Source organism: Oratosquilla oratoria, chromosome 35 (assembly GCF_046742065.1).
Source record: "Oratosquilla oratoria isolate Oo_2021 chromosome 35, ASM4674206v1, whole genome shotgun sequence".
Lineage (NCBI taxonomy): Eukaryota > Metazoa > Arthropoda > Malacostraca > Stomatopoda > Squillidae > Oratosquilla > Oratosquilla oratoria.
In genome coordinates, this window is record NC_134811.1 from 25,716,755 (window position 1) to 25,738,523 (window position 21,769).

General features: G+C 41.1%; 1 protein-coding gene across 1 annotated transcript; it reads right to left on the reverse strand.

Moving 5' to 3' along the window:
* Window positions 1-779: 779 nt before the first annotated feature.
* Window positions 780-21,425, reverse strand: LOC143018608 (kinetochore protein spc24-like). The gene is made up of 5 exons (XM_076174118.1): window positions 21,156-21,425; window positions 16,585-16,706; window positions 9,021-9,148; window positions 8,178-8,254; window positions 780-3,933 (listed from the first exon to the last, which is right to left on the reverse strand). Exons 1-5 carry the CDS (start codon window positions 21,361-21,363, stop codon window positions 3,812-3,814), a joined length of 657 nt encoding a protein of 218 aa, XP_076030233.1. The 5' UTR covers window positions 21,364-21,425; the 3' UTR covers window positions 780-3,811.
* Between the last annotated feature and the right edge of the window lie 344 nt (window positions 21,426-21,769).

Sequence of the window (21,769 nt, forward strand, 5' to 3'; positions counted from 1 at the left end):
TGGCATAAGCTCCTCACCACCTTGTAGTATGTTTATATTTTGGTGTGTTTGTGGGTGTGATGGTTGTCTCGTGTTGCTTTTTATGTATTGGTTTATGTTTGTAAGTTGTAGATTTTAAATGGAACCAATAGTGGCATATGTTGCATTTGATGTGTGTATAGTTTATGGGTTTAGAGCATGTGGGCCCATTAGGGACTGGGTTGGCTTGTAAGTCACTGGCTTTTAGGAGAAATGAGAGGGCAGGTGCCAGTGTACTGACCTTGTGTGAAAAAAAGGGATATAGGAGAGGAAGTGTTGGATGTAATGTGTGATATATATATATATATAGAGAGAGAGAGAGAGAGAGGAGAGTAAGTGTTGGATGTAATGTGCAACTTTAAAAAGTAAATGGCCCAGTCTGGAAATCAAGTGTTGGTCCCTTGGGTCTGCACCTCTTTGGGGAGGTGAGGATAAGAAATGTCTGTTTGTCGGATTCCTGTACAGCTCCTATAAGGATGATACCTTGTGTGTGTGTGTGTGTGGAGGGGGGGGGGCACTACATATTCTTGCAGGCTGGACATTGCAGCAGCAGCACTTGCAACAGAGACCTGGGGCAACAGAATGATTGATTTACAACAATGACATTTGAAAGGTTAACCATATCAAGTTTGCTGTGATCTGTGGATATCCTACTGAGGTCTGGGGCAACATTCTGATTGAGTTGACCATGACAACATAAATGATATTATGACAGTGGACATGAACACATTTTTTAATTTTGGATAAATAAAATTCCTTTATACTTATATGCACAAATATATTTACCAAGGTGAATGAAATATATGCATACATACATATACCAAAAGTCCCTTTCCCCTTTACATGGGGGCTGGCCAAGTCAAAGGATATACCCAATTTTCACCCATCCAAAACCTATTTGTTGTACCTCCCATCTTAACTTCTTGTGGATGATGGGTCCTGCTTGTCCCCAATCTACTGTTTGAGTCAGAGGCAATGCAGCAAGAAACACATCACCTCTATAGAAGTCTCAAGAGTGAAAGCTGGTTTACCCAGACCACTTCATTAAATGGCCAACCCAACCACTCTGCCAGTCTAGTGAATGACAATAACAACAACCACTCTCCATCCCCATTCACTCTAGGAATTATAGATTAGACAAGAAGAAACCCCTTTGGGTCATGTCATTTCCTCATCTATTCACAAGCACTCTCCACTCACACCTATTTCTTGCCCTCTCTCTTCCCTGCTCAATATTCTTTTTGCATCCAATGTCCTTTTCACCCATCCTCCTCATTCTTGGCCTTTTCCTCAAGTTTATTCCATTCACCTCTCTTCCACACTTTTTTGTTAGTCTTTCTTCATTTATGAAATAATGTCTGAAATATTTACCATACAAAAATAGTACGAGAGTATGTTGCCAATGATTTATATGAAGCACACAAAATCAATGTGAAGGCATGCAAAATTTTCAGAGAAAGTGAATACATTTTTTTGTTCAGTATAGTTCCACCTTACAAGGGAAAGGGGGACAAGTGTGAGTGTAGTAGTTTTGGAGGGATCAGTTTGTTGAGTGTAGTTGGGAAGGCTTATGGGAGGGTTTTGATTAAGAGGATTAGGAGAGGAACTGAGAGAGTAATTGGTGAGGAACAGTGTGGGTTTAGGACATGTAGGGGTTGCATGGATCAGATTTTTGTGGTAAGGCAGATATGTGAGAAAGCTTTAGGAAAGGGTAAAGATGTCTTTTGGGCCTTCATGGATTTGGAATAGGTTTATGACAGGATAGACAGGAAGGCATTCTGGGAGGTAGTGCAGATATATGGGATAGGAGAAAAGCTGTTAGGAGTAGTCAGGAGTTTTTAAGAAAATAGTATAGCCTATGTTAGAATTGGAAGTAGAGAGAATGAGTGGTTTGAGGTAAAGGTGGGACTTCACTAGGGATGTGTCATGTTGGTATGGCTGTTCAATTTATACATGGATGGGGTGATGAGAGGGGTAAATGCAAGGGTAATGGGCTGGGGACTGGAGATGGTTAAAGAAAATGGAGAAAAGTGGGATATAAGCCAATTGTTGTTAGCTTGTACCAGGATCAGAGAAGATATTAAGGAAGTTAGTGACAGAGTTTTGGAAGATGTGTGAAAGAAGGAAGTTGAAGATAAATGTGGGTAAAAGGTATATATTACATATTATATATATATATTACATATTATATATATATATTACATATTATATATATATATATACATACACAAGAAAGGTGATGAGATGTACATGGGGAGAGGATGGCTTCAAATTGGAAGTGAGTATTAAGGGAAAGAGGCTGGAGGAAGTAGATAGCTTAAATACTTGAGGGCAAATATGGCAGGAAATGAAGGAGTGGACGTGGAGGTAGAATGTAGATTGATGCAAGTAAATGCCTTGGGGGATTAAAAAGTGTAATGAGAAATAGACATTTAAATGAGGAGGTGAGGGGGTGAGCAGGGGTGGAAAAGGAGTTGGGAGATGGGTTGATGAAAGAGTATTGGGATGATTTGCACACATGGAAAGAAAGAGCAAAAAAGATGAGGGAGGCAGAGGTAGAGGGAGTGAATATGAGGGGGCAACCAAGGATGAGATAGATGGATGGGGTGAAAGGAACATTGGGAAAGAGGGGAGTGTCTGTTGAGGAAGGAAGGGAGAAGACAAGATAGGGGTGAGTGGAGAATGGTTATGTATGGATGATGCTGTGATGAAGTATATATCTTTTTGTTCAAGTCATGAATGTATAGCTCAAAACAGAGGAATGTATTCTGGGCAATAGTTATAACATGTCAACTCTCTTGCCATCTAATAGTGAGAGATTGTATACATTATTAGTTCTGAACTCCTAACCATTCCATGATCCAATGTGCATCACTGTGTCACTGGTGGATGAATTTTTTTTTTATTACTCAATGGTTTATAATGGATGGAAACGAGTTTCCAACTACAGCTCTATGATTGGGGACTGCACTGACATACAAGCATCCCATACCTATTCCAACCAGTCACCATCATAATGTGTAGTGTGGGTTCAGTGATGCGTTTGTTTATCCACACTTGTGACCCAATTCCTCATATTTTGTGAAAATTATATGACTAATTGTTATTTCCTTTACTTTCTGATAAATACTATATACCATTCCAGAGAAGTATAATGTGTGATCACTACCAAGTAAACATCTTTATTTATTCACAATTTAACTTATTTAACATATTATGAATATGAGAAGACAAGGGAAAGGAAATACATGATCCAGAAAGAGCCTCTATTGTAAGAGTAACACACTATACTATGTTCTACTGCTGTTCCCAAGAATTGGTGCTTTCCAACTCTTGAGAAAAACAACATTCAAAACCTGCTGAGTGGTGTTATTCTCCTAATAAAGGTTCCTCCAACATCCCATGTTTCAATCCCTTCATTCCCTCGTAACTGTCTCCACAGTTTCTTAACACTTAGAATATCTGTAAAAATGTTTCGTTTGCTCTATGTGAAAGCACAATTACACCTGCTGTAAAATACAAAAATAATTTTATTATAAAGGCACTGAAATGCATCAGACTATCCCTTTACCATTCTGTGATCATCCCTTTCAGTGCCTCAGTTGGCAACTGCATATGAACAAATGCTTTACAGTTAAAGAACATTACATTGACCATCAATCAAGATTTAATGATAGTGATTTTTTCAAAACCCTTTACCTAATATGGCAAGAAATATATGTACTGTATATATACAGTTTGGTCAGATCATATCATTATATTTTTTTAAGAAATATTCACACATTACTGTGTTCTACATGAAAGGGTTGTCTGTTTCTATTTGCTGCCACAGATAGTTTGTGATGAAGTACTGTGAATTGGAGTTCTTATCCAACTGGAAAGGAATCACATCATGCTGTTTCTGGCGCACAACAACTGTAAACAATTATTAAGGAAAACTTTGTTTCAAATATCTATACCACACAGTTATTCCATCAATTGATGAGGTGGAGGAAGTCTCCACATATACATAAAATCCCCCAATAAACTGAACCCTGATAAACAGTTTCAGAGAAACCAAATGCACTGTTCCATCTACATAAACCTCTGATGTACTGTACTTTAATACAGTATATTCTTGTACTCTCATGTACATATTCATTGTAACATACATCAATTTCACATTAATATACTTGAAAGAGGAATGAAACTTTGAAAAGATAACAGGCTTATCTCTAAAATTCATCAGCAATTTTCACAAGGATAGCAAAAAAAGTTTGTAAAAATCCATTACAATAGTAGAAGGCATTTGGAGGAGAAATAGGGAAGGATGAAGTGAAAGCAGCTGTTAAGATGATGAGAGCAGGTAAGGCACCTGGGTTGGATGGATGCCATGCAGAATGTCTGAAGAAAGGAGGTACAGTTATGGTGGACTGGCTGCTGAGGTTATTTAATGTTTGTTTAAGAGAGGGTAGAGTACCAGAGGACTGGAGGAGTGCCTGTATAGTTCCACTTTACAAAGGAAAGGGGGACAAGTGTGAGTGTAGTAGTTACAGAGGGATCAGCTTGTTGAGTGTAGTTGGGAAGGCTTATGGGAGGGTCTTGATTGAAAGGATTAGGAGGAACAAAGGGAGTAATTGGTGAGGAACAGCGTGGTTTTAGGACAGGTAGGGGTTGTGTAGATCAGATTTTTGTGGTAAGACAGATATGTGAGAAAGCTATAGGAAAAGGTAAGGATGTTTTTTAGGCTTTTATGGATCTGGAAAAGGCTTATGACAGGGTAGACAGGAAGGCACTGTGGGAGGTACTGCAGATATATGGGATAGGAGGAAAGCTGTTAAGAACAGTCAAGAGTTTTTATGAGAGTAGTAGAGCTTGCATTAGATTTAGAAATGGAGAGAGTGAATGGTTTGAGGTAAAGGTGGGACTTCGTCAGGGGTGTGTTATGTCGCCCTGGCTGTTCAATCTTTACATGGATGGGGTGGTGTGAGAGGTGAATGCAAGGGTAGTGGGTCAGGGGTTGGAGATGATTAAAGAAAATGGAGAAAAGTGGGAGGTGAGCCAGCTGTTGTTTGCTGACGACACTGCGCTTGTAGCAGGATCAGAGGAGGGATTGAGGAAGTTAGTGACAGAGTTTGAGAGGGTGTGTGAAAGAAGGAAGCTAAAGATAAATGTGGGTAAAAGTAAGGTGATGAGATGTACAAGGGGAGAGAGTGACAGTAGGCTGGAAGTGAGCATTAAGGGTGAGAAACTGAAGGAAGTGGATAGTTTCAGATACTTGGGTGTGAATGTGACAGGAAAGGGAGGAGTGGGGGTGGAGGTAGAATGTAGATTGAGAGAAGCGAGTAAATGCCTTGGTGGATTAAAAAGGGTAATGAGAAATAGACATCTGGGAATGGATGCTAAGAGGAAGTTATATGAAGGAGTGATTGTACCAACAGCAATTATGGGGCAGAAACATGGAACATGAGAGAGGAAGAGAGAAGGAGTTTGAATGTGTTTGAGATGAAATGTCTGAGAAGTATGATAGGGGTTACTAGGCTAGATAGAGTGAGAAATGAGGAGGTGAGGAGGAGAACAGGGGTGGAAAGGGAGCTGGGAGATAGGGTTGATGAAAGAGTATTAGGATGGTTTGGACACATGGAAAGAATGAGTGAAGAAAGATTAGTAAAAGAAGTGTGGAAGGCGGAGGTGGAAGGAGTGAATATGAGGGGGTGTCCTAGGATGAGATGGATGGATGGAGCGAAAGGGGCTTTACAAAAGAGAGGAATGTCTGTAGAGGAAGGACAGGAGAGGACAGAAGATAGGGGTGAATGGAGAAGGGCTGTGTATAGATGAGGCTGTGATGCATGAGGGGGAGTGGGTGGGGGATGGTGGGTGAGGAAGTATGTATGAGAAAAAATTGGACGCAGCCCGAAGGGATTTCTCCCCGTCTTCTCCTTTCCTGCATGAGGGGACGGAGAGAGGGGGGATGCCGAATTTATGAAGCGGCCTTGCTGTGGATGTGCTGTGTCTTGCGACACTGCTTCTGACCCAGGGCAGTGGACAGGATGCAGGGATGACCCGTCAACCAGGAGGTGCCAAGATAGGAAGGAGGGTGGAGGGGAGTGGAATATATGGGAAATATAATGGGTGGGAGTGATTTCTATGCCTTTTTCTTTTTGGCTACCCCCCTGTGTAAGGGGGAAAAAGCCTTTGGTATATGTATGTATGCATTTGGCATGACTGGCAAAAGGTTTTAATAGTAGGGCCCTTAAAGTTCCATTCACTTTTTAAGCATATCAATGTGTTAAGGTTGATGATATTACAGTAAATAATATGTAGATGCACTAACAATACAACAATAACAAACTACAAAAACATGAGAATACAAGTATATACTACAGCAACATTACCATACATTACATACACAGTAAACTTTGAACACATATGACCAAATATGACTCTTTACAAATTAAAAATACAGACCACCTTATAAACCAAAATTTTGGATAAATATCAGAACCTCCCTACTCCAACTAGCTCAGTTTACTGAGGGTTTGCTGTACTGTAAATTGTGGTGCATTAACTGACTTTTTAAACATGAAAAAATTGTCTCCAAAACTTGGGATTGACCTAAACACCAGGTATACATGAACACTGAGTGTAACCCTAAATACATACATACACCAACTTTTTCCCCCTTACAAGGGAGATAGCCAAAGATAATGAATAAATGGAGCAATTTCTACTACCCAGATGACCTGTCATACCAGAGGAGCCAAGAAAAGAGGGAGGGAGGGGTGGTGAATGGGAGTGGAGTATGTGGAGATGAAATGGGTGGGAGCAGATTATGGCTTTGGGTACCTTCCTTGTATGGGAGAAAAAGCCATTGGTATATGTATGTACTACTGCCTGACAACATGCAATCAATATCCCAGTATGGGGTAAAGAATAGCAATAAGTAAGTATGAGGATACATGAGAAAATAAGTTGAGAGCTATTGGCCTAGCCCATATCTAAATGAAGAGTCAACCTATATGGGAAGCATAGACCTAAACTTACATCCCAGGCCAACTAGTATGCCACAACTAGTGATACATATATATATATATATGCACAAAAGGCCCTTTCCCCTTTCATAAAGGGGGGGGGGTGCCAAGTAAAAACATACACCAACTTCATACACATTACCATTCACTTAATTTCCTTCCATCTTGGCACCTTGTGGATGAAGAGTCATCGCTGCTCCTGGCCACACTGCTGCTTGGGTCAAGGCAATGCAGCAAGGCCCAGTGCTTCCAAAGCAGGAATTGGTTTACCCCCATTGCTTCATTATATGGTGAGCCCCTACTCAAGAGTAGAAGGGAACATTCTTTCAGGCCACATGATCCCTTTATCCATTCCCATTTCTCTTCCATATTTTGTACTTCCTTTTCACTGTTCTTCAAACTGGGCCCAAGATCTCTCTCAGTCAACCTCAACTGTATTCTTTCCACCTTTTTATATATGGAGAGCTGACAAGCAAAGACTGCTCACCCCTAACTACCTCCAGCTGATGACAAAGTCCCACACTAATACAACACAGTTTCTCCCCCAAGAGACCTAAGGGATGGTGGCAGCTTAAAAAAAAACTCAAGGCAACTGTAAGGCAGTTGACTTCACACCATCCCAAGACCCCTCGACCCACATGATGTCCCTTGGGGACACACCTGCTTTCATCCAACTCTGTTGAATCAGACAAAGCTTCCTTGAGTTCCGAGGGTTGGACAAAGCAGTTCCTTGAGGAACACACTTGCAGTACCCAGCTCCATCTACATCCCATTCCAGCTAGGACAGCAGCCTGGGAATATCCTACATCTGTCTTCCCAGACATTGACACTTTTTCCTTGTGACCAATTAGAGTGCAGGTCATGACTTGACCCAGTACATAAGCTGGATGAAAGTGACCAAATATTCTGACCACCTGGAGGAACCACTTGATGAGCATCACTGTCACCTCCCTTGCATTTCCCCTCTTCCCCCTCGCCTTGTTGCCCAAGTGAGCCATTACCATTCTCTTGGCACCCAACTTTTAAGTAAAACCTATTCACTCCTTCAGTGTTTACCTTCCAGCCAGACCCACATCCCCTATGTCCTGACAGCAACTATTATTATTAAATAAGTATATTGATACACCTAAGCAATTTTTAAAAGGATACAGCCTTTGACTTGGTCTGGGGGTGCTGTGTAGTCCCACTTGATGTGAGAGATCATGGCAAGGGTTTCAAATCCTTTTCTGCCAAAAGCAAAGTATAAAAAATTACATCTAAATTCAGTAAATATTAATGCAGAATAAGCTTGTCAAGCACAGTCCAGTACATTTACTAGCATATGTAAGAAACATTAGCATTCTTGGTGATAAAAACAATTATCAATGATAATATGAAACACAAGTTAATATTTCTCTTTGAGTGATAAAAAATAAATACATAAATAATATATACATATATATATATATATATACACACACACACACACCAAGGGCTTTTTCCCCCTTACAAGGGAGGTAGCCAAAGACAAAAGACATAAATCCACTCCCACTCATTTCATTCCCACATACTCCACTGCAATTCACCCCCCTCCCTCCCTATTTTCTTGGCTCCTCCTGGGTCAGGAGCAATGTAGCATGACACAGCACATCCACAGCAAGGCCGCTTCATTTAATCCTCATGCATAAATCCCTTTGGGCTGCATCGAAATATCATTCACTCATACTCCCTCATCCCCCATCCCCAACCCACTCCCTTCCATGTATCACAGCATAATCCATACTCAACTATTCTCCACTCACCTCTATCTTTCATCTTCTCCCCTTTTACCCCATCCATCCATCTCATTCTTGGTTGTCCCCTCATGTTCACTCCATCCACCTCTGCCTTCCACACTTTTACTTATCTTTCTTCACTCATTCTTTCCATGTCACCAAAACATTCCAATACTCAATAATAACAATAATAATAATATCAATAATATTATTATCATTAATTATAGGAGAAACATACTTTATAGCTGGAAGAGATGTGGAAACTTCCTCATGAGCTGTCTCCTTCTCTTGTGCCAGTTCTCTCAAACGTTCCTGTTTGTCATTCACGGTCAACTGCAAGTTCTCCATCTCCTTACCCAATTTATCCTGAGGATGAAAACATTGAAGAAAATCATACAGTGACTAATTATAACTTATTTCTCATATCTATCTGTATTTGAGTGAGAGAGAAAAACTCATATTCGGTCAATCTATTTAACATGAAGATGATGATAATATGGTTTACAGCACAGCATTATGGTAGTAGAAAACTTCAGTACAATAGTTCAGCATCAGTTGATCAGCATGCCAGTGACATCAACATCAAATGGCCAGCTGTTGAACTACCACTGTTAATAAGTTTTAGTTTTGTTAATGTGTAGGCAGTATAACCCAGGTGTGTCATTTGGCCTGCAGGATGGTCTTAAGTGGCCCCCAAGTTGACAAGAGATTTTTCAATTAGAGTTACTATAATTGTTATAACTGAAGAAAATGTAACTAAACTGTTATGATGAGACATAATAACCTTTCAATCTTTCATTCATATGACAATGATCAATTTCATATCATAAATGCTTGCAAAAATACTCTTTTATTGCAAATCTGGGGTATTGGCTGCTTGTTATTGTGGCAAAGTAGCATGCAGTTGATACTTTAGGGTCTATATGGGGCACCCCTATGGACCGGAGCCACACATCATTTTGTCTATGATTGAGGAAAACTCTGTTCATAGAGAAATGATGACACTTTTATACTATGACTGTCCCTCCATTATGCTGTCCCCCAACCCCTTGCTGCTGTCCTGTACCATTTCTCTAAGAATTCTTTTTCTGTGGTGGGGGAAAAGAATACTGTCACCAAGTGTTTCCACTTGGATCATAAGAGGCGAGAAGAAAGGGACAGGGAGTGGGACTAGGCATCCTTTTCCTTGTAGCCCCACAGGGGACATTCCTAAACGAAAAAGTAAAGGCATAAGAGGATCTAGGAGTTTTCCGACCAGCACCCTAAGGTTTGGGTCTTTTAATGTGCGTGGATGTGATACAGATGAGAGTAAAAGGGAAGCGATAGGTAGTATGTTTGTGAGAAGAAAGATTGATGTGTTGGCTTTGAGTGAAACTAAGTTGAAAGGGAAGGGTGAGTGTAAGTTTGGGAGTGTAAGTGAGAGGTTATCAGGAGTGAAGAGAGGGCGGGGGAGGGAAGGGGTGGCTATTCTAGTAAGTGATGAGATAGGTAAACGTGTAGTGGAGTGGAAGGAGGTTTCCTTAAGGATAATGTGGATGAAGGTGAAACTGGGAAAGGAGATGTGGGTCTTTGTAAGTGCATATGGGCCTGGCAGTGAGAAGGGTATAGAAGAAAGGGAGGCCTTTTGGATAGATTTAAATGAGTGTATAGAGGATTTAGGGAGAAATGTCAATGTAATAGTACTGGGAGACCTTAATGCTAGGGTAGGAAATGGTCCAATTGATGGAGTGGTTGGGAAATGTGGAGTTCCAGGAAAGAATCGTAGTGGAGAGTTGATGGTGGAAATGCATCTAGAGAGTTGATGATAGCAAATACAGCGTTTTGGAAGAAAGTCAAGCATAAGTACACATGGGAGAGGGTGGTGGATGGAAAGGTGGTAGATAGAGTGTTGATGGATTATGTAGTGGTAAATAGGATTAGGATAGGAAGAGTTAAGGATGTACATGTGCTAAGGGGAGAGGGTGGGGGAATATCAGATCATTTTTTGGTGGAAGGTAAGTTGAGAGTGGAGGATAGATGGAGAAAGAGGAAAGGGACAAAAGGTAGGGAGGTGCTTAGAGTGAACTCTTTAAATGAAAAGGAAAAGGAGAAGGAGTACAAGAAGCTGAAGGAGGAGTAGGAGGGAGTGAAGGATAGAGTAGAGCTAGGTGTGGAGGAGGAATGGGGATGGTTCAAGGAGGGAGTCACAAAGTGTGCAAGGATGGTGTGTGGAACAAGAAGGACAGGAGGAAATAGAAGTAAGGGTAGTGAATGGTGGGATGTGGAAACAAAGAATGTTGTAGAAGAGAAGAAGCGAGCTTTCACAGATTGGTTACAAAATAGGACGAGGGAGTCATATAAGAGGTACAAAGAAAAGAGAAGTAAAGCAAAAGGTAAAGGAGGCAAAGAGGAGAGCAGATGTGAAGTGGGGTAAGAGTATGACAGAAAATTTTGAAAGTAATAAAAAGATGTTTTGGAAAGAAATTAAGAGAGGAAGAGGAGGCGAATCAAGTAGAGAAGAAAAGGTAAAAGGTGCAGATGGAGAGATGATAATGGAAGAGAAGGCAGTAAGGGGAAGATGGGCAAAATATTTTAGGGAGTTGCTAAATGTGAAGGAGGATAGGGAGGGAAAGATAGTTGCAGTGGGAAATGCTAAGAAAATGACCGTGATGAGTGAGGAAAATGGAGGAGAAATAAGGAAGGATGAAGTGAAGGCAGTTGAAAGATGATGAAAGCAGGTAAGGCACCTGGTCTGGATGGATGCCATGCAGAATGTCTAAAAAAAGGAGGTACAGTGATGGTGGACTGGCTGGTGAGGTTATTTAATGTTTGCTGGAGAGAGGGTAGAGTGCCGGAGGACTGGAGGAGTGCCTGTATAGTTCCACTTTACAAGGTAAAAGGGGACAAGTGTGAATGTAGTAGTCTCAGAGGGATTAGCTTGTTAAGTGTAGTTGGGAAGGCTTATGGGAGGATCTTGATTGAGAGGATTAGGAGAGGAACAGAGGGAGTAATTGGTGAGGAACAGTGTGGATTTAGGACGGGTAGAGATTGTGTAGATCAGATCTTTGTGGTAAGACAAATATGTGAGAAAGCTATAGGAAAGGGGAAGGATGTTTTTTGGGCTTTTATGGATCTGGAAAAGGCTTACGATAGGGTAGACAGAAAGGCACTGTGGGAGGTTGAGATATATGGGATAGGAGGAAAGCTTCTAGGAGCTGTCATGAGTTTTTATGAGAGTAGTAGAGCTTGTGTCAGGATTAGAAATGGAGAGAGTGAGTGGTTCGAGGTAAAGGTGGGACTTCGTCAAGGATGTGTTATGTCGCCCTGGCTGTTCAACTTATACATGGATGGGGTAGTGCAAGAGGTAAATGCAAGGGTAGTGGGTCAGGGATTGGAGATGGTTAAAGAAAATGGAGAAAAGTGGGAGGTGAGCCAGCTGTTGTTTGCAGACAACACTGCGCTTGTGACAGGATCGGAGGAGGGATTGAGGAAGTTGGTGACAGAGTTTGGGAGAGTATGTGATAGAAGAAAGCTAAAGATAAATGTGGGTAAAAGTAAGGTGATGAGATGTACAAGGGGTGAAAGTGGCAGTAGACTGGAAGTGAGCATTAAGGGAAAGCGACTGTAGGAAGTGGATGGCTTTAGATACTTGGGTGCAAATGTGGCAGGAAAAGGTGGAGTGAAGGTGGAGGTAGAATGTAGATTGAGAGAAGCGAGTAAATGCCTTGGTGGACTGAAGAGTGTAATGAGGAATAGACATTTGGGAATGGATGCTAAGAGGAGACTGTATGAAGGAGTGATTGTGCCAACAGCACTGTATGGGGCAGAAACATGGAACATAAGAGAGGAAGAGAGAAGGAGTTTGAATGTGTTTGAGATGAGGTGTTTGAGAAGTATGATGGAGGTTACTAGGCTAGATAGAGTGAGAAATGAGGAGGTGAGGAGGAGAATGGGGGTGGAAAGGGAGTTGGGAGATAGGGTTGATGAAAGAGTATTAGGATGGTTTGGACACATGGAAAGAATGAGTGAAGAAACACTAGTAAAAGAGGTATGGAAGGCAGATGTGGAGGGAGTGAACATGAGGGGACATCCTAGGATGAGGTGGATGGATGGGGTGAAGGGGGCTTTGGGGAAGAGGGGAATGTCTGTTGAGGAAGGATGGGAGAGGACAGAAGATAGGGGTGAATGGAGAATGGTTGTATATGGATGATGTTGTGATGCATGGGGTGGAATGGGCGGGGGGATGGGGGGTGGGGTGGTGTGTGTGAGCAAAATTTGACGCAGCCCGAAGTGATTTCTCCCCATCTTCTTTTATGCATAGGGGGACGGAGAGGGGGGTTGCCAATTTGATGAAGCGGCCTTGCTGTGGATGTGCTGTGTCTTGCGACACTGCTTCTGACCCAGGGCAGTGGACAAGGTGCAGGGATGACCCGTCCTCCAGGAGGTGCTAAGATAAGAGAGAGAGTGGAGGGGTGTGGAGTGTAATCAGGGATGGAATGTGTGGGAATGATTTTATGCCTTTTCCTTTTTGGCTACCTCCCTTGTAAGGGGAAAAAAGCCTTGATATATGTATGTATGTATGCATCTGAAGCCAAAGACCCAGTCAATGCTGGTATCTGAACACGAGTTGCCCAAATGGTTTCATACTTACTAGACACGACAAGCAAGAGGTGGAGGCCTGTACAATTATTAAACCTCACCGTTTCTCAGCTAAATTGTGAGTTATATCTTCTTAATTTATAGGTAACCATGTGGTGGAGTGGAAGGTGGTTTCTTCAAGGTTAGTGTGGATGAAGGTGAAACTGGGAAGTGAGATGTGGGTTACTGTAAGTGCATATAGGCCTGGTAACGAGAAGAGCGTAGAAGGGAGGATTTTTGGATAGATTTAAATGAGTGCATAGGTTTTGGGAGAAATGTTAATGCAATGGTATTGGGACTTCTCAATGCTAAGGTAGGAGACAAACCAATATACAGAGGGGTTGGGAAGTGTGGAGTGCCGGTAAAAATCATAGTGGAGAGATGGTGGAGATGTGTCTAGAAAGTTGATGATAGCAAATACAGTGTATGGGAAGAAAATCAAGCATAAGTGCACATGGGAGAGGGTGGTGGATGGAAGAATGGTAGTCAGGGCTTTAATAGACTATATAGCAGAAACCAGGAGAAGAGTAGAAAGAGTTTTGGATGTACATGTTCTTAGGGGGGAGAGTGGGAGAATATCAGATCATTTTGTGGTGAGAGGTAAGTTGAGAGTAGAGGATATATGGAAAAAGAGAAAAAGGACAGAAGGTAGGGAGGTGCTTAGAGTAAACTGCTTAAATGAAAAAGGAAAGGAGGAGTACAAGAAGAAGCTGAGAGAAGAATGGGAGGGAATGAATGATAGAGTAGAACTAGGAGTGGAGGAAGAATGGGGATAGTTCAAGGAGGGAGTCACAAAGTATGCAAAGATGGTGTGTGGAACAAGGACAAGAGGAAACAGAAGAAAGGGTAGTGAGTGGTGGGATGATGAAGCAAAGAAGGTTGTAGAAGAGAAGAAACAAGCATTCACAGATTGGTTACAAAATAGGATGAGAGAATCATATGAGAGGTACAAAGAAAAGAGAAGTAAAACATAAGATAAAGGAGGCAAAAAGGAGACCAGATGTGAAATGGAGTAAAAGTACAACAGAAAATTTTGAAAGGAATAGAAATATGTTTTGGAAAGCAATTAAAAGAGGAAGGAGAGGCGAATCAAGTAGAGAAGAAAAGGTAAAAGGTGCTGATGGAGAGATGATAATGGAAGAGATGGCAGTAAGAGGAAGATGGGCAAAGTATTTTTGGGAGTTGCTATATGTGAAGGAGGATAGGGAAGGAAAGATAGTTGCAGTGGGAAGTACTAAGAAAATGACAGTGATGAATGAGGAAAATGGAGGAGAAATAGGAAAGACAAGGTGAAAGCAGTTATTAAAATGGTTGGTGAGGTTGTTTAACGTTTGTCTAAAAGAGGGTAGAGTGCCAGAGGACTGGAGTTCCCGTAATGTAATTTCAGAGGGATCAGTTTGTTGAGTGTAGTTAGGAAGGCTTATGGGATGGTTTTGATTGAGAGGATTAAGAGAAAAACAGCGAGAGTAATTGGTGAGGAACAGTGTGGGTTTAGGAAAGGTAAGGGTTGCATGGATCAGATTTTTGTGGTAAGGCAGATATATGAGAAAGCTTTAGGAAATGTTAAGGATGTCTTTTGGGCCTTTATGGATTTGGGGCTTGTGACAGGGTACACAGGAAGGCACTCTGGGATGTATTGCAGATATATGGGATAGGAGGAAAGCTGTTAAGAGCATTCAAGAGTTTTTACAAGAGTGGTAGAAAGTCAGAATTGGAAGTAGAGAGAGTGAGTGGTTTGAGGTAAAGGTGGGACTTTGCCAGGGATGTGTCATATCACCTTGCCTGTTCAATTTATACATGGATGGGGTGGTGTGAGAGGTAAATGCAAGGGTAATGGGCAGGGGATTGGAGATGGTTAATGAAAATGGAGAAAAATATGATAAGCCAGTTGTTGTTGGCTGATGACACTGCAGAGGAGGGATTAAGGAAGTTAGAACGAAGTTTGGCAAGGTGTGCCAAAAAGAAAAAGAAAAAAAAAATCAAGATAAATGTGGGTAAAAGTAAAGTGATGAGATGTACAAGGGGAGAGAATGGCAGCAAATTAGGTAAGTATTAAGGGAGAGAGGTTGGGTGTGAATGTGGCAGGAAAGGGAGGAGTGGAGGTGGAGGTAGAATGTAGATTGAGAGAAACAAGTAATGCCTTGGGGAATCAAAGAATGTAATAAGAAATAGACATTTGGGAATGCATGCTAAGAGGAGATTGTATGAGGGGGTGATTGTGCCAACAGCACTGTATGGGGCAGAAACATGGAACATAAGACAGGAAGATTATAAATGTGTTTGAGATTAAATGCCTGAGATGCATGGTAGGGGGTACTAGACTGGATAAAGTAATAAACCAAGAGGTGAGGAGGAGAGCAGGGGTGGAAAGGGAATTGGGAGATAGGGATGATACAAGAGTATTGTATAGATTGTTTGGATACATGGAAGGAAGGGGGAAAGCAGAGGTGGAAGGAATGAACATAGGGTGGGGGGGGACCAGGGATGAGATGGATGGGGTAAAAGGAGCATTGGGAAAGAGGGGAATGTTGAGGAAGGAAGGGAGAAGACAGGTGTGAGTGGAGAATGGCTGTGTATAATATTTTGACACATCTTGATGGGATTTCTCCCCAACTTCTTTTTTTCTGCAGGAAGGTATAAAAAAGGGGGGGTTGCCAATTAAATGAAGTGGCTTTGCTATGGATGTGCTGTGCCTTGCTGCATTGCTTATGACCCAGGGTATTAAGTAAGATGCAGGGATGACCCATCACTCAGGAGGAGCCTGAAAAGAGGAAAGGAGGGGTGGTGAATGGAAATGGAATATATGGAGATGAAATGGGTGGAAGTGGATTTATGCCTTCAACTTTGGCTACCTCCCTTGTAAGGGGGAAAACCCTTGGTATATCATGTACGTATGTATGTATGTATGTATGTACACCTTGAATGTTTTGGAGTCGATTCATACACTGCATATACTTGTATGGCAGACCAACACTGGCATGTGTGGTGGTTCAGTTATATGTGAGACATAAACAGACAGCAGTTACTTTAACATCCATTAGTAAATGTGGATACTACATAAGAATCTGTGAATTTTTTAATCCAGAGATACAGTACTACCATATTCATGGGAGGATCGAGGGTTGGTGTGAGTGATGCAGAAATTCACCAAAGCTACCTGGCTACCAAGTTCTACCTTTTCTTACCTTCAAACGAATGACTTGTGCTATTTGAGAAGTTACTTCATTCTTCTCCTCAGTGAATGCAAGAGCCTTTGCTTGCATGTCTTTTAAGACACATTCAAGGTCTTCCTTTTCTGACTGTAGAGCTAGAAAAAATATATATATATCTATATAAGATAGTTTTCACATTGTACCCAATAATCAAGATATCATATATATATATATTGGATGAATGGTTTAGACAGATGAGTGTGGGTGGAGGAAGAATAAGCGAAGATGGGCTGGAACTCCTTTATTGCTTATACGTTTCAACCAACTCGGTCTTCTTTAGTAAGGTGTCTACAAACTGCTTGAACCTTAGAATTATACACTCAAAAACGGGGACACGGACAGGTCATCCCGCTGGCTTTCTGGGGATTCCCTTTTCCCATACCACATATATGTTTTCCAATTGTATTAATTATTAATTTACTTGTTGCCTTCGATAAACAAATGAAACCTTCCCTGTCATTGTTATTTTCATAAGAATTAATATAGGCAGCTTCAACAGTCTTCCTCATGTCTCTTTTTAATCCCGTGTGTACCTTGACCCCATCCCAGTGGGGCAAATGTCCAGATTGGTCAGCGTGCTGAACGAGTGAGTTAGACGTCCTGTGTGACCTCAAGTCTCATTTGTGCTCGGCTATGCGTTTCTCGATGCCTTGACCTGACTCACTGTAATATGAGGAGGTGCACCTACCGCAAGGAATGCGATAAATGGTACTGAGGACATTATGGGGCAGTCTCTTTATATTCTTGGTCTTGACAATTTTTCCTATATTAGAATTGGAAGTCCTTGCTATTTTCACCCCACCTTTCCCAAGAAATCTGTCTATGCCTTCGGTTTTCCTAGAGTTAGGAACCAAAATATATTGTATTTCATTACTCTCAAATGATTGGACATTCGGTCTCATGAAGATGTTCCTAGTTACTTCTTTCAACATGAGACCAAATGTCCAATCATCCGAGAGTAATAAAATACAATATAATTTTCACTAAATAAGAGAAACAGGAGTAATGGACCCCAATTACTCTCTGGAGCCCACTTCTGTTCTTGTTGCACATGACAGACACCAGTGAGGAAGTAAGTACTTTTTCCTCACAACATTCACCAACAACATTACCACAAGCCACCATACCACCAGCAGAGAAGTGTCCTGCCTCCAACAAGACTTGGATGCAGTGTATGCTTGGGCAGCTACGAGCAATATGCACTTCAATGAAGAAAAATTTGAGATGTTGAGGTATGGACACAACCATGAAATAAAAGACAACAACACTATATACAGAAGGGAGGTGAAGAAATCGCAGCCACAACCCATGTCAAATGCCTGGGGGTGCACCTCAGCGAGGACTGCTCATTCCAGTACCTCATAGGAGAAACAGTCAAGAAAACCAGAATGATGGCTGGCTGGATGCTGAGAACCTTCACCATCAGGGACACTGGGACACTACTGACTCTGCAGAAGGCCCCGGTACAGCCGCTGCTAGATTATTGCAGCCAGTTATGATCACCCCACTAGAGTGAAGACATACAACAGCTAGAGGTAATACAGACGTCTTTCCCCAGGAAAATTCAGGGAATGAAGGACCTCAGTTACTGGGACAGACTACAAATACTGGGCCTGTACTCCAAGCAGCACAGGAGAGACAGATATCAGGCCATCTACATTTGGAAAGTCCTAAAGAGACAGGTGTCTGACCCAACAACCCAAGATCTACAGTCCTATGTGACAGGGAGAAAGGGGCATCAATGTAAGAGATGCAGCTTCCATCTACAGCCCCAGAGAAGATCAGAACCATGCCAGCAACCAGCCTCCCTTATGAAGGTCCAAAAATCTTCAACTCACTCCCAAGAGATTAGAAGCATGTCTGGGTGCACAGTAGAGAGGTTCAATTCAAAGCTCCACCAGATAGGTTCCTGAGAACAGTACCAGATGAACCCCCTGTGCCAAAGTATACAGCCTAATGTAGAACCTCCAACATGATACCTGACCAAATAACTCTGCAAGAAAGAGAAACCAGGTTGGGCAGCAGTGGCAGACCACTGGGGCTATGAAGCAACACTTCTAGACGTAAACAAATAAACAAGGTAGGTACGCATGAATCTGCGAGCGACGCCACCATTGCAGACGTAATGTTTACACTGCCATCTTTTGCAGTCCATTCAAATGGGTATGTTTGAATGCTTGTAGCGTTCAGTACATGCACAGAATTTTCAATTTGTCTTGCTGTTCTGCAAGTGTATGCACATTCTTCAAAACTTTACTAATTTTCACTAATTTAAACGCAAATTTCAATATTAGCCGTGGGAAATTAGTTTTCAGAGTGAAAATTTAAAGGTGAAGACCCAATTTATGAAATATTTAATGTGATAATTGTGTTCTTTAGCCTCTTTCCTCCCAGATATGAGCAACTTTGAAATTGGTGATGATGCGGCTGTGCATTTACTGCCGAAAAATCCCTACAACATACCTAGACTCTCTGATACTCTTGTTTGTTTACACATGATGGAGATACTATTAGTTGTAGTAGTCGTAGTACATAGAGGGTGTTGTTGACAAATAATACTTATACCATTATGGTATGAATTTTGACTCATAAAACCTTCACATGCCAAGTTACATGTCAAATGTCAATTGGACCAGCAATTTGGATTTTATGGGTGATTATCTCTAAATTGACAACAGTTGCCATGACAACATGAAAGGTGTCAGTAAGAATAGGATAAAAGGAAGGTCCTACATTGTTTTGATATGCTCAGGTGATTTGTTGACCCATAAAACCTTCACATGCCAAGTTGCATGTCAACTGGGCCTGGAGTTTGGATTTTATGGATGATTATCTCTAAATTGACAATAGTAACAGTTCCCATGGCAACATGAGAGGTGTTAGTAAGAATAGTATAAAAGGAAGGTCCTACATTGTTTTAGACTTGCTCAGGTTGCATGTTAATTGGGATAGCAGTTTAGATTTTATTGATGATCATGATAATCTCTAAATAAATCGACAATTTAATAGTTGCCATGAAAAGGCAAATTTGGTAGGATGGAGATAATCTACATTGTTTTTGACATGATCAGGTGATTTGTTGATCCATAAAACCCAAGTATTTGAAATTTCAATAAAATTGGACCAGTGGTTTATGTTCATTTCGGTCCATTTGCAGTTTCACCCAACCAATGATTTTGTGATGTGGCTAATGTGTTTCTGGTGAGATATGTTGTGTATTGAATGATGGTGTACATCATTTCCATCACAAACATGTAGTATGCACTTATGCCTACATCTCCTCCCCAACAATCTTGGGGGACCTGTGGGAAATCGGGGATTTTGGGTGGGGAGCATGAAATTGAGTAATGCGCATTGCCAAACAGGTGAAAAATCAACAAGAACACATAAAAGATATATGAAAATACATAAATTTCACCTTTGATGGCAGGAGTGGTGCCGGCTAACGCAAACATAGCCATGTTATTGTTCAGCAGAGTTACCAACTAATCGAAATATTTCTCGCTATATCCGCTACATTTGGCGAAGGCCACTCCGCCCGCACAAGAGTTGCTAACCGTAAATTAGGGAATAAGTTCATGGAGCTTCGAGAGGACCGAGGGTTGCAAATTTGTGTACAACTAACCTAACCTAACCAAACCTAAGAAGACTCAACGTAACCAAACCTAATGTAACCTAACCTCGAGCTAACTTAACCTAACGTAGCTGGGGGCTTTGCCTAACCTAACCTCAACCTAACCTAACCAAACCAAACCTAACCTCAACCTAACCAAACCAAACCTAACCTCAACCTAACATAGCTGGGGGCTTTGCCTAACCTAACCTAGCATAACGTAACGTAACCTAACCTAACCTAACCTAACCTAAACTTAACCTAACCTTGCTGGGGCCTTTGCCCCCCAGACCCCTCCAATCCCCACCAAAGCACAATAACAGCAATGCTCACATGTAGCGGATAAATCATAAATGGGGCAACGCTGTATTTTGGGAGATGTAGGCATAAGTTGAAATATTCATTACTTGAAAACTACGCATTTGCGACAGAAATGATGTACACAATCAATCAATACGCAACATATCTCAGCAGAAACACACAAGCCACATCAGAAAAACATTGGTTGGGTGAAACTAAAAGCTAGAAATTAAGCGAAAAAATTTGTGAATCGTTGGTAACACTGCATAATTATAACATGGGTATGGTCGCAGCCGGCACCACTCCCGCCCTCAAAGGTGAAATTTATGTATTTTCATGTATTTTTTATGTTTTTGTTGATTGTAGACCTGCTTTACAAAAAATTGGGGATAACAAAATTCTATCTCACTTATTTTTCAAGCTATTCAAAAAAAATTAAAAGTATTTTGTTTCTAATGAAATTGTTTTTCATATGCATGACATATGCAACAACAAAAAATAAATTTCGTGCCTGTAGACTCTGTACCTAAACAAGGAGTAAGAATAATTTTGGTGGAGTACAAGATATACCCACTTACAATGTTTGGGTTATAATACTCGTTAATCTTTTTTAAATAATTTTTAACTTTACCTTTAAGATGTTCTTTGATTTCCTGGTTACGCTGATTAGCTGCAGCAACTGACTTCTGAATGACATCACCTGCTTGGCTGATTGGCAAAAAATTCTTCTTGTTGTTTATAATCATGTTCAACACAGGCTCAACTAACTTTTGCAAATCCATAACATTATCCTTTGCTTTAACATTTCCTCCAAGCTCCAACATATTTGTAGTAGTCATTCTCCCACTTTGAATCCCGTGCCTGTGCTTCACAAAACTGTCTGTTTACATTGTGCATTCGATTTGAAAAATATAAATCATTCAGATTTGAAGAGAAAATATCTATAATAATAATGAATGACCTCCTTCAATTTTATCTAACGATTGTGATATTGATCGTAATAATATTCATAACAACTGTTGTATTAAATGTTTTAATTTTTTTGACGAACACAAACGCAACTGTAAAACCGTTATCTCTGTGCGCAAAGTTACATGTCGTAATAGGGAGTTTCAGGATGGAAACATCATCATGCATACATACATATACCAAAGGCTTTTCCCCCTTACACGGAGGGTAGCCAAAAAGAAAAAGGCATAGAAATCACTCCCACCCATTTAATTTCCCATATATTCCGCTCCCCTC

What these genes read in the sequence shown, in the direction of transcription:
- LOC143018608 (XM_076174118.1), bottom strand. Translation starts at nt 21,363, where the DNA reads ATGACTACTACAAATATGTTGGAGCTTGGAGGAAATGTTAAAGCAAAG. An exon ending in CACAAGTCATTCGTTTGAAG is followed by an intron (nt 9,149 to 16,584) that starts GTAAGAAAAGGT and finishes TTTCATCCTCAG; the next exon opens with GATAAATTGGGTAAGGAGAT. An exon ending in CCCAGACCAAGTCAAAGGCT is followed by an intron (nt 3,934 to 8,177) that starts GTATCCTTTTAA and finishes AATTGTTTACAG; the next exon opens with TTGTTGTGCGCCAGAAACAG.